This window comes from Phocoena phocoena, chromosome 7 (genome assembly GCF_963924675.1).
Source record: "Phocoena phocoena chromosome 7, mPhoPho1.1, whole genome shotgun sequence".
Taxonomy (NCBI): Eukaryota; Metazoa; Chordata; class Mammalia; order Artiodactyla; family Phocoenidae; genus Phocoena; species Phocoena phocoena.
The window spans coordinates 1,451,069-1,464,555 of record NC_089225.1 but is presented as its reverse complement, the minus strand read 5'-3'; the positions used below and the strand labels follow the sequence as shown (position 1 = coordinate 1,464,555).

At 43.3% G+C, this 13,487-nt stretch overlaps 1 protein-coding gene across 1 annotated transcript in view; it reads left to right on the top strand.

The window, feature by feature from the left end:
- The window catches only part of CFAP221 (cilia and flagella associated protein 221), an 80,777-nt gene that overhangs the window by 31,623 nt on the left and 35,667 nt on the right, over positions 1 to 13,487 (top strand). The window contains 4 exon segments of the mRNA XM_065881004.1: positions 4,993 to 5,096; positions 10,796 to 10,955; positions 13,128 to 13,248; positions 13,332 to 13,443. Coding sequence (XP_065737076.1) covers positions 4,993 to 5,096; positions 10,796 to 10,955; positions 13,128 to 13,248; positions 13,332 to 13,443 — 497 coding nt within the window.

Below are 13,487 nucleotides of genomic sequence, written 5' to 3'. Positions count from 1 at the left end.
AATTGCCACGTGTGGGCTCTTAGTTGTGGCATGCAGGATCTAGTTCCCTGACCAGGGATTGAACCCGGGTCCCCTGCATTGAGAGCACAGACTCTTAACTGCTGGACCACCAGGGAAGTCCCAATAGATGTGTTTTTAAACTGCCATAATATGTAGTTCCAAAGCTTGCTCAGATTTGATTTTCCCATGAGTCTTCTGTACATTTGGTAGGGAATGGATGTCACACGAACATCATTGCTGTCCACATCTTCTGATCTATAAATGGTTCCTGTATCAGTGAGTAGTTGACAAAGGAGAAGTCCTGCTAAACTGACATGTTATAGTCTACGTTATAGTTTAAATTATACATATGTCTCTGTGGGAAGGCTTCCCTTTTTCTTGATGGTGTTTCTCTCAAAGTTTTGTACATGTGTAATAGCTAATGATTAGTTTATTGTGCTGTCTGAATCCAGCATCTTGTAATAGTTAGCATTTGTCATGCTTATTATTGTTATCGAACCAAGCTTGGATCTGCTCACCCATGTGCAACAAAGCCAATCTACAGACACCAGGTCGTGGTGAAGGAAAGTGCAGCATTTATTGCAGGTGCCAAGCAAGGAGTCCAGGCAGCTAGTGCTTAAAAGGGCCAAACTCCTTGGAAGCTTTCAGGGAAAGTTTTTTTAAAGACAGAGTGAGGGAGGGGGTTTGTGGGGTGTGTGATCAGCTCGTGGGCATTCTGCTTGGCTGGTGGTGAGGTGATTTGGAGTCAGCGTCATCAACCTTCCAGTTCCAGTGGGTCTGGGGTCTATGTGCTTGTGGGCAGTATGCAGTTAACCTCTCCCACCTGGCGGGGGTTTCAGTATCTGCAAAACAGCTCAAAGGACATGGCTCCGAATATTCTCTACAGCCCTTGAGGAGGAACTAAAGATCCTTGAGATTGTATAATGGCTAAACTATTATTGTTTTGTCTTGCTTGACGGTTTTCCTTCCTTTCTGCATTTTCTCACTTCTCTTATTAAATTTACTCTTTGGAACTCAGGGAAGGCCTAGGAGGCTACAGGTTTTCTACAGCAAAGAAGCAGGTAGAGGACGTGAGTGGGGGGGTGTCCTGCTCACTTACATTATCAGTTATTACCATAATTCTCCAAAAGGGAGTCCAGCGCTATTGATGGCAAGATGGTTCACTCATTCCACTGTCTAAACATTGAGACTTTTTAATTAGGGAGGAAATTTGGTTTTATGTTATATACAATAAGTTCACAAGATGATTCATTCTCTCAGAAAAACCTTGATTACTCCTGAGACAAACACAATGTTAGATTTTAGGGTAAATGATAAAATAAGATCAGAGTAAAGTAAAAACAAATGTTATATAATTTACTAGAAATTACTGTGGTGTCTGGCCCTCTACTTGCATTTATTTAGAGAAGGGACAAGAAAGAAACTTGAGTTTATGTTATTTTATAATATTTACTTTCTGTGAGGCAAATTTATACTCTTTTCTTCTAATAGGCACAGAGTTTGTACATGATCATAATATATAAGTCTAGTATTTAAAAGGTGTGGGTTGGATTTTACTAAAAATAGGGAATAATTCTTTAAAAATACTTAATATATTTTTATACATAGCCTTAGCATGTTTGGTTAAATGTTTAAATACTAAAGTAGCAGGGGACTTCCCTGGCGGTCCAGTGGTTAAGACTCTGCACTTCCACTGCAGGGGGCACAGCTTCGATCCCTGGTTGGAGAAGTTCCTCATGCCTCGCAGTGTGGCCAAAAAAAAAAACCAAATAAAGTATCAGGGATAAAAGTTGTCATTACCTCCAAAAGGACTAACTTCTATCTGCTTTACTATTTTAATTGACTGCTTTCTGTAAGTTATGGAAGAACTCTTAATTCAGGCTCCTATTTGCATCTGAAGATTACTAGGCATAAGATATGTATATTTATTCACGTTTCTTCACTGCAGATCGGTTTTAATTGTATTTAGCAATGGGGATTTAGTTGATAATTTTTAAGTTCCCCCAGAATTTAGCGGTATTCTGTTTCTTGACACATGGAAAACTTCTAAAAATACTAAACTTCATATTTGCCAAAATTGCTCTTGACCCAAATTAATCTAGACTGTCCTTGATTTATGATGAAGTGAAGCCAGCCACACTAATTTGACATCCGTAATGTGAACAGCAGCAATGACAGCAAAGGTCAGTGCTTCCACTGAATGTGCATTCCTTGCACTGCTGTGTCTCTTTCTGAATCAAGGCCCTTGGAATTTTGCGCCCTTAAGGAACTGTTTATTTTTCCAACTGGTTAATGCATCAGGAACTTGGCTTCATGTAATCATCATTAAACACACACTCTGACACTTTTTCTATGGTAATTATCAGAGCTCTGAAATTAGCTACAGATTAGGCATACATAAAAAGCCCTAGCAGTTTTTGTTTGTTTGAGTTCAGGAAAATGCAAACGTTCAGCTTCTAGCAGGAGAACCCTGAGCAGCTGCTGGGGCAGCTCTGAGCAGACCCCTGGGGGTACCAACTGGAGGGCCACGTACCCCAGGTGGCCTGGGGGTCACTGGCCTGATCTTCAGGGACCAGGTTTGGGCAGTTTCATGCTTCACGTTGACCATTACCCAAAGCTGCTTACATCTTGAGAGGCATGTGTAATTTGTAATGTTAGTTTTATCTACCCAGTGCTGTAAAGGACCTGATGCTCAGTGGGGCCTGAGTGTTAGGTTGAATTGCCTTGAAAATGTAACGACTTTTATGTACCCTGTATTTCAGAATTAGAAAGCATCTCAGAGTGTTAAGATGGATGAACTGATACTTCTAGTAGAGCCTGATTTAGGACAGAGTCTATGAGTTTGGTAAGACAAAACAAAACAAAACAAACTATGAAGTATTCATCTCACTGTTGGCTGAAGTGATTACTCTGTATAATGACCCTTATCTAGAATTTATATCAATGGATGTAATTGACAAAATGAATATCTAGAATTTCCAAATTAATAAGAGAACAGAACAACCCAATAGAAAAATGGGCAAAGAATATGCACAGGCAGTTCATAGGAGAGGGAACCCAAATGGGTACCCATGAGCAGAAGCTCAACCTCAAAGAAATGAAAATGAAAATAAAATGAGATACCATTTCACCCCCATCAGGTTGGAAGAAGTTAAAATGTCTGAGAACGCTGTGCTGGTCATCAGATGCTGCTTGTGGAAGGATAAATTGGTCCAAGTGCTTTGGAGGGTGTTCTGGCCGTATGTAGTAAAGCTGATATTTTCACTTTACTGCTAACCAGTAATTCCATTTCTTGGTTATAGCTAGAGCAGCTCTGGTCCAGATGCATAAGGAGTCCCACCCAAGGACTGTCCCCACCACATTGCAGTAGCGAAACGGTGCAAACAGCCTAAACGCTTTCAGCATGAGAGTAGAGAAACAAGGGTGATGTCGTCGTGCAATGGACTACTTGTCACTGGTGAAAACGAACCAACAGAACCTCATGGGTCAACCTCATGGGTCAACCTCAAAAGCAGAGTGCTGGGCAAACCCAGCACGTTTTAGCACGATATTGTTGAAAACAAATAGTAAATATTATACATTTTATGGGTACATACGTATGTGGTGATAGTATAAAAATCTGTGGGATTGATGGTGCATCCAGGTGAGGTCACCCCCGGGAAGGCAGGAAGGATCAGAGGCCCCGAGACAGGGGGACAGGGAGCTTCAGCTGTTCCGCAGTGTTTTATTTCTTTACGAATATGACATTGATTTACCCAAAGCAGAAGATTTGATAGAGGTTGGTAGTGGATAAAGGGATCTTTATTTATTCTTCTCAATATTTTTCTTTATATTTGGAATATTTCAGAAATGTTTAAAGCCAAATAAAAATGCTCTTGGCATCGTTTTTCAAACCATGTTTGCACTATACTGTATCCCCCAAAGTCCTACTGACGAAGGGTGATTTCACTTTGCTCCAACAAATCCTCGTTGGGCTCCTCTGTGCGGGACTCGGGGGCTTGGCTGAGGCTGTGCAGGGGAAGCCAGTCGACTCGGCTGTGCCTTCAATGAAGCTTGGAGCTCCCAGGCACACAGGCGCTGGCCGCTGAGGGAGTGGGCCGCGATGTGAAAGCCCACAGCCAGCTCTCCCGGAGTCGAGTCGGAGCCGGGCGCGAGGGGCAGAGCGGCCGCACGCGAGGGCGGGCGCTTTGGGCGTGCGGAAGGGAGCACGCAGCCCCGGAGAGGGAGGAGCTGCCGGACGGGCCGGGGTGACCTGCCCCAGCCGCGCTCGGGATGCCACCGAACGCCTGGAGGGCTCTGTTCTCCTGCAAACGCGTCCCGCACACTTGGGCCGCCCGGCGCGCCCCGTAGAAGGAGGGGCCGTCAGGGGAAGCGCAGGGCTCTCTAAGGAGAGCGGGTGGCCTTGTTCCCGTGAGAGCATTTCTCTCCAGCTCCTCTGCTGGTTTGCAGCTTCTAACCGAATAGCCTCTAGCATATTTCGGCCAACGAAAGCCACCGTGTGGTTTCTTCAACACGGGCCAGTTCCAGGCTCTGCAGGGGCCACGCCTTCCCAGGCTGTCCATGACGCCTGCTTCTGCAGCGTCCCCAGGCTCCCCGGGGCCCGTTGTGTGGCAGAGACGCCCTTTCCCTGTGACTGAGCACCCGTAGGTTAAAGCTGCCCGACTCGACAGGTGGCCGACAGAGCTGTTGTCGGGACGGTGGACCTGCACTGAATCCTGGTTCTGCCGCAAACCAGCTGTGTCCCCTTGGACAGAGCAGAAACCTGCGCTGCGCCTTGGTTTCCTCTTCTGTCAGTGGAGAAATCATCTTACCACCTGACAGGATTAGCCTAGTTTACTATCAGCTAGCCGTCACCCGGGAATTACTGTATGAGTGTTGGCTGTCCTCATGGTTGTGATTGTTTATTACATAACCTGAGTTTCTTTTCCTTGATACCAAAAGATCTAGTTATAAAGAAAAATAATATTTTCCATTTTTCTTTTCTTTTTGCAGCAAAAGCTATGTGATTCCTTTGCAATGCAGTTGTCCTGTAGATTTCGAGTTTCATGTTGCTTTGGTTCAGTCTCATCAAGCCTTTACTGTTGAGCCAACATCAGGTAAGGAGAATTAATTCTCAAGTTGCCAGAGTTCTCAGATCGAAGATGATTTGGAACGTAGCTCTCAAGTTATGGAAAAGAATAAGCCACATTTGAATATGTTATTTTCAAATGTGTAAGAGTAACAGACTTTACATGTCTGACATAATGTGAATTGGAACTGGAAATTTGGGAGTAAAAACAGTTTGGGATAATTTGTGTCATGCAGATAATTTATAATAATGCCCAGGTAAATTTCTCCCAGAGTCAAAACTTGAAATCAGAAGTTAATCCATTCTAATTCTAGTTTTGACTCTTGGTACATCCTTGGTTTTGTAGTCACCTTTAATTCATGTTCAAATAAAATGGGAATATTATTTCTTTCCAAGCCTTCAGAATCTTAGTGAATGGTCTAAGGAATTTGTCTCACAGGTGGCGTAGACCATCTGTCTTTGCACGCCCCAAAGGATATAGATCCCAAAGATGCTCAGGACCTCTGAGAGTGAAATCTCCACCTGAACTGATTTCTGCTTCCCAGTTTCTGTCTCTCGACGTTTAGGTTTCAGATTTAAATATCTGCCCACTGTGATCTGCTGTGAATCCTAAAATCGTTTTGTTTTTATTTTGTATTTTTTTCTTATTTTTTGAGGTATAGTTGACACATAAAATTGTTATCTTTTTAAAGTGTACAATGTGATGATTTGACATACGTACACATTGTGAAAGGATTCCTTCATTGAGTTAATTAGTTAATATATCCCTCACATCACATAGTTACTTTTTTTTTTTTTTGGTGAAACATTTAAGTTCTACTCTACTCTTAGCAAATTTCAATTATACAGTACGATGTTACCAACTATAGTCACCATGTTTTACATTAGGCCCTCAGACCTTATTCGTCCTGCAGTTGGAAGTCTACACCCTTTTACCAACCTCTCCTTTTTCCCTCACCCCTCAGCCCCTGGAAATCACTTTTCTACTCTCTGTTTCTAAGAATTGGGCTTTTTTCTTTTAGATATGCATATAAGCGATACCATGCGGTCTTTGTCTCTGTCTGGCTTATTTTACTCAGCGTAATGCCCTCCAGGTTCATACATATTGTCGTAAATAGCGGGGTTTCCTTCTTTTTTAAGGCTGAATAATATTCCATTGTATATATGTACCACATCTTCTTTTCCATTCAGCTGTTGATGGACACAAATTGTTTCCATACCTTGGATATTGTGAATAATGCTGCAATGAACATAGGAGTACAGCTCTCTCTTCAAAATAATGATTTCATTTCCTTTGCATATATACCCAGAGGTAGGATTGCTGGACCATATGGTAGTTCTATTTTTTTTTAACGTTCTGAGGAACCTCCATACTGTCCTCTGTAGTGGATGTGCCAGCTTGTATTTCCAACAGTGCACAGGGCTCCCTTTTCTCCACACCCTCACCAGGATTTGCTATCTCTTCTTTTCGATAACAGCCATTCTAACAGGTGTGAGGTGACATCTCACTGTGGTTTTTATTTGCATTTCCCTGATGGTTAGTGTTGTTTAACATGTACCTGTTGGCCATTTGTATATCTTCTTTGGAAAAATGTTTATTCAGGTCCTTTGCTCATGGAAAAAAATTGGGTTATTTGGGTTTTTCTGCTACTGAGTTATATGAGATCCTTGTATATCTGGGGTATTAATGCCTTACTGGATATGTAGTTTGCACATATTTCCTTCCATTCCATAGGTTGCCTTTTCATTTTGTTGATGGTTTCCTTTACTGTGCAGAAGCTTTTGAATTTGATGTAGTCTCACTTGTTTATTTTTGCTTTTGTTGCTTTTGCTTTTGGTGTCAAATCCCCAAAATCATTGCCAAGACCAGTGTCAGGGAGCTTTTTTCTGTGTTTTGTTCTAGGAGTCTTATGGTCAAGTCTTACATTCAAGTCTTTAATCCACTTTGAAATCATGTTTTTTAATGTTTTAAATTTTTATTGAAATATAGTTGATTTACAATGTTGTGTTAAGGTAGGGTGTACAGCAAAGTGATTCAGTTATACATTCATATATATATTCTTTTTTAGATTATTTTCCCTTATAGGTTATTACAAACTATTGAGTAGAGTTCCCTGTGCTATACAGTAGGTCCTTGTTGGTTGTCTGTTTTATATATAGTAGTGTGTACATGTCAATCCCAAACTCCTAAGTAATCTGCTTCCCACATTCACTTTTGTATGTGGTATAAGATAGTGGTTCAGTTTTGTTCTCTTACATGTAGCTGTTAAGTTTTCCCAACACTATTTATTGAAGAGACTGTCCTTTCCCCTGCGTATGTTCTGGGATCCTTTGTTGCCAATTAATTGACCACGTATGCATGGGTTTATTCCTGGGCTCTCTATTCTTTTCCATGAATCTATTTATATGTCAATATCATTCTATTTTGATTACTATAGCTTTGTGATAGGATTTGAAATCACAAAGCATGATGCTTTAGCTCCGTTCTATCCCAAGATCGTTTTAGCTACTCTGAGTCTTTTGTGATTCCATACAAATTTTAGAATTGTTTGTTCTATTTCTATGAAAAGTACCGTTAGAAGTCTGATAAGGTTGCATTGAATTTGTATATCTCTTTGGATAGCATGGACATTTTAACAATATTAATTCTTCCAATCCATGAACATGGAATATCTTTCCATTTATTTGTGTCTTCTTCAATTTCTTTCATCAATGTCTTATAGTGTACAGGTCTTTCACTTCCTTGGTTAAATTTATGCCTCATCACAAGAAGAATTTTTTCTTTTCTTTTTATTGTATCTATTTGAGATAATAAACATTAATTAAACCTGTTGTGGTCATCGTTTCACAAATATGTAAATCAAACCATCATGCTGTGTACCTTAAACTTATACAGAAATGTATGTCAATTATTTCTCAATAAAACTGGAAAAAATTTATTCCTAGGTATTTTATTCTTTGTGTTGCTATTGTAAATGAGATTTTTTGGGGGGGTTTTGTTTTTAATTTTTATTTTATTTTTGGCTGTGTTGGGTCTTCGTTGCTGTGCGCGGGCTTTCTCTAGTTGCGGCGAGCGGGGGCTACTCTTCATTGCGGTGTGTGGGCTTCTCATTGCGGTGGCTTCTCTTGTTGTGGAGCATGGGCGCAGGGGCTAGCGGGCTTCAGCAATTGTGGCTCGCGGGCTCAGTAGTTGTGGCTCGTGGGCTTCAGAACGCAGGCTCAGTAGTTGTGGCTCACGGGCCCAGCTGCTCTGCGGCATGTGGGATCCTCCCAGACCAGGGATCAAACCGGTGTTCCCTGCATTGGCAGGCGGATTCTTAACCACTGTGCCACCAGCGAAGTCCCCAGTGGGATTGTTTTCTTAATTTCACTTTCTGATGGTTTGTTGTTGGTGTATAGAAACACAAGTGATTTTTCTATATTGATTTGTATCCTGCAACTTTACTGACTTTTTAAATTAATTCTAGCAGGTGTTTTTGGCGGAGTCTTTAGGGTTTTCTGTAGTTTTCTGAAGCACCATGCCTGGGATCTGGGAAGATAAAAGAGCTCGGGGGCCTGGTGTCTGCCTTAGGGGCTTGCAGTCTAGTTGGGCGACTGGTAACCAGAGCAGGGTGACAGCTGGGGTGGCACCCGGGGATCGCAGGGTGATGGAGTATCGGGGGTGGAGGCTCCTGGGGGTGGTGCTGTAACACATAGACTGACGCAGGCTTTGAAGTTTTATTTATGGAGCTGGGAACACCTGTAACGAGCAGGCACTTGCTTTTGTGAGACTTAGTAGGGGAGGCAGATGGCAGAGAGATGGTTTCAGGGGTGGGAATCAGCAGCTGAAAGAAGACTTGGAGGAAGGGCTTTCCAGGCCGGGGAACGGCGATGCCAAGGCCCTGGGGTGCAGGAGCCCGTGTCTGGGGATTGGAGCAGAGGCCGCTCTCCTCTTCACCTGAGCCTGATGTCCCCGGCGCTCAGACAGCTCCTTGTGCTTCACTTGCCTCCCCAAGGCCTGCTCTGTACTCATGCCGTGACTTTATCTTTACTTGCTTATTTCTTTTTGTTTGCTATCCCGACTAGCATGTAAACTCAGGGAACTCTGGGACTTTGCTTTGTTTACTGCTGTATCTCAAATGCCTAAAAGAGTGCCTGGCACCCAGCAGTGCTCAGTGAATGCTTGGATGGCTGAAGGAAAGGGCTGTGCGGTTGGCACAGAGAGAAAGGCAGAGGGTGGACCACGATTCAGAGGCCATGGATGGGAAGGGGGGTGCCAGGCATTTATGAGGGGGTACAAGGCCTCTGCAGGGGCCATAGGAAGGCCCGATGCACCGGACAGAGGGAACCACCTAGAAAGCAAACCAGAGAGCCTTCAGTGGAAGTCAGAAACATTAGCCCCTCTCACACTTAGGGCATGGATCCTCCCTCCCTCCCTGCCTTTTATTTTCCTTTCCATGTTTTTTGAACACTTACTGGGTTCCAAGCCTGCTGGCACCAGAGATACAAAGGAGAAATAAACATCATGTGATATCTGACTTTGGAGAGAACAGTCATCCATCTTGAAGATTTGAAAGCAGAGAATCAAATTACACAAAAATATAGGGAACTGAGTAATTTGGACGTGAGCTTTTATGTGTGTTCCTTGCTTTTCCTTGTGGCTTACAGCCTGAACATTGACATGTGGGAATTAGCTTAAAGATTACGGCTCTGGGAATTCACTTCTGAGTCAGTAACGCTGATTGGTAGGTATATGTTTATATAACTGCCACAATCGAGTTATTATTATAAAGAACTAAGGTAGTAGTTGGATAAATAAGATCAGTGTAAACATGCAGCAGTTGATTCACGTGTATTTAATGAAAAGACTATATAAAGATAATAGAAACACTGATGCTTCTCACGGGGAGAATGTATGTGTGTGTGTGGTGTGTGTGGTGTGGTGTGTGTGTATATGGTGTGTGTGTGTGTGTGTGTGTGTGTATGTTGTGTGTGTGTGGTGTGGGGGTTGTGTGTGTGTGTGTGGTGGGATGTGTGTATGGTGTGTGTGTGTATGGTGTGTGTGTGTGTATGGTGTGTATGTGTGGTGTGTGTGGTGTGTATGGTGTGTGTGGGGTGTGTGTGTATATGGTGTGTGTGTGTGGTGTGTGTGTATGGTGTGTAGTGTGTGGGGGTGTGTGTGTGGGGTGTGTGTGGTGTGTGTGGGGGTGTGTGGGGGGGTGTGTGTATGTGGGGGGGGTGTGGGGTGTGTGTGTGTGTGGTGTGTGTGTATAGTGTGTGTGTGGTGGGGGGTGTGGCGGGTGTGTGTGTGGTGTGTGTGTGTGTATGGTGTGTGTGGGGTGTGTGTGTGTGGTGTGTGTGTGTATGGTGTGTGTGTGGTGTGTGTAGGAGGTGTGTGGGGGGTGTGTGTGTGGTGTGTGTGTATGGTGTGGTGTGTGTGGTGTGTGTGTATAGTGTGTGTGTGTATGGTGTGTGTGTGGGGTGTGTGTGTGTGGGGTGTGTGTGTATGGTGTGTGGGGGGGTGTGGGGTGTGTGTGTATGGTGTGTGTGTGTATGGTGTGTGTGTGTGTGTGTGTATGGTGTGTGTGTGTATAGTGTGTGGGGGGGTGAGGTGTGTGTGGGGGGTGTGTGTGTGTGTATGGTGTGTGTGTGTATGGTATGTGTGGGGTGTGTGTGTGTGTGTCAGCCTCTTTGCTGGGACTTGGCAGGAAGAGAACGCATCACGTTTTCTCATGTCTTTCCTCCCAGGAATAATACCAGCGAACGGGAAGATGGATGTGACAGTGACGTTTACCCCCTTTCAGTGTGGGATCGCACAGATAAAAGTGCAGCTGTGGATTGCCCAGTTCAACTCTCAACCATACGAGTGTGTCTTCACCGGCACGTGCTACCCCAACATGGCTTTAAAGTACGGCTGCCTTGGGGGGCTTCTGTGTATTCTTCAAACTTTTTCAAAACCCCAGGTCTTCCTTCCTTCCATTCTGTGTTTCTTTCTTGTAGCAGAATGCCATCAACAGCGTACTTACTATGCCTGAAACTAATATACTATTTTCTATCAATTCTATGTCAGTTTTAAAAACTTATTTAAACGATGAACCTTCATAAAATACACTTAAGATGCAACAGCAATGCAGAGGATAGCTCTGCACTTGTAGCCGTAGTTGCTTCTGGCAAGAGGGGAAGAGATGACTGAGGAAAGGAAAATTTCACAGTATAAACCCCAACCTTGGAAAACCCTTACAAATATTTTGAAAACGATAAAGAAGAAGTTTGATTTTCTCCTCTCCCCTCCATGCACAGGTACACATCACACAGTAACATCATTAGGCCTATTAAATAAAGTGGAGTGACAACCTAGTATCAAAATAAGAACTAACTCCACGGTTTATTATGTATTTATGTTATTATTCTTTTTCTAAAGAGCCAAAGCAGCTCAAGTCAACTATAGACTCTTCGTGTGGCTCGCTGAACCCAAATCTTGGAAGTTCCCACAGTAGAACTAAAATGAGTCAGCCGATGAAGAAGTGGCGTTGGATGTAACTGAAAAGCAGTGCTCATTCTTCTGGTGTCAGTTACTGGCCGAGCACAATGCCACTGGCCAGCTCGGGTCACGTGCTGTGACACACAAACTGCCTCCTTAACGGCATCGCCTGAGTGGGACGTTGACTTGCCCCTCTTTGACCTTGACTTCCACAGGCGTGTTCGTACATACAATGGCGCATTGCGCGGCCCAGGCTCCGTACAAGAGCGGGAGCAGACCTTTCCTAACTGATGTTTTGGTTTCCCAACTGGAGTTTAACGTCTTGTTTAGAGCACTCTTGATGCTTTCCAGGACTGTGTCTCCCCAGGCTGCAGGTGGGGCTAGAACAGACATTCCACCAGGAAGGTGAAAAGTGACCCAGCTGCAGTGTGTTCTGAAGGTGACATAGGTTGCCTTTTTGTTTCAGAGTTGGGTACGTGATGGATGCACTCACGTATGCCCTGACTTTGGCACTGCCAATTCCACATAACTCTTTGGTTTCTCGTTTTCTCATTTCCATCCTTAACACTAGCAATTAGACTTCCTAAGGAGACTGGGTTTTTGCTGTTGCTGTTAATTTTCATTGGAGTATGGTTGCTTTAGGAGACTGGTTTTTAACACCCTCAGAAATTTGGGGTTGTTTCCCAGATATTTACGGCAGAGGTGGTATCAGAGCTCTGTTGAGATGCAGGTGCCGGGCCACAGCTCACTTGTCCCTGCACCTCACAGCGCGTCAGTCAGTGTGGACAGGTTCTCCCGTGCCGTGACCTTTCAGGACTCTCACACAGGCCACGTTAAGTTTGGGATCGCAGGCCTATGGCCCGTGTTGTGCAGTGGGGCCGGGTCAGTAGGCGCTAGGCCAATGCACCTGGCATGTCAGAATGCATGAATGGTCGCAATCTCTCATCTTACCTCTGTAACGTCATGGACACGTGTCATCCCACCAAACACGTGTTCACACATTCTTGCTTAAGAAAATGCTTTCATGGGTAGCATTTATAAACATATGTGGTTCTACTACATCTCATGATAAATAAGCAGCTTCTGCAGACATGGAAGCAGCCCTGTCTATACCTGCCTATGTTTAAAGCAGTTTTCATTCACAGAAAAGATCTCAAACATTAACCTGAATCACTTTTTTTTTTAAAGATCTTGCTACAAACAGTGGGAAAAGTTATTCTTTTACTAGGAACATAAATCAATGTAAGAGTTTTTAAATGTGGTAAGTAAATTTAGCTGTGGAAATCCAACAGCTCAGAAATGAATTATGATGGACGCTGAGAGCATTTTTCAGCATGTCCTCTTTTCCACTTGTTATGTTCTTTGAGAACATAAGGAAAACAGCCATCGAACAGCTGTTTGTATACGATTATGCTCTGTTATCCTGACCTTGCATTTATTTTAGTAAACCACTGTTTTAGCACTCAGATTGATTTTTAGTTTAGATATAGTATTGATATTTAATGGACTCTAAGTCATGGTATTATTGGAAAGAACTAAAATTAGGAGCCTTGAGTAGTTGCATTACATACTAATTTAATAATCTGTTTTCAACTCTAGGTTAGAAGAATTTGAAAGATTAAATACTCTTTCTAGGAAAGTAGTTGTTCCTCCAGAAAAGGCAAGGACACATGTACATTTTCACCGATTGCCAGCAAAGGCAAAGCCTCCCAAGATTAAGGTAAAGTGGGCGTTATGTGAACCACGATGGAAGGAATGACAGAGAAGGCAAATAATGACTTTTCCCTCCTGGTTTGGTCTCAGGAAATCGAATATCAGAACTTGAGATTTCCAGTAGATTTATCGAATCCATTTGCCGTGGCAACGGTTCTAAACCAAGAACCAGGAAAATTGAAGATTAAAGAATTCAGAGAAGGTAAGCAGTTGATCCTCCGTAAATCAGCCCTGGGCAGAATGTGA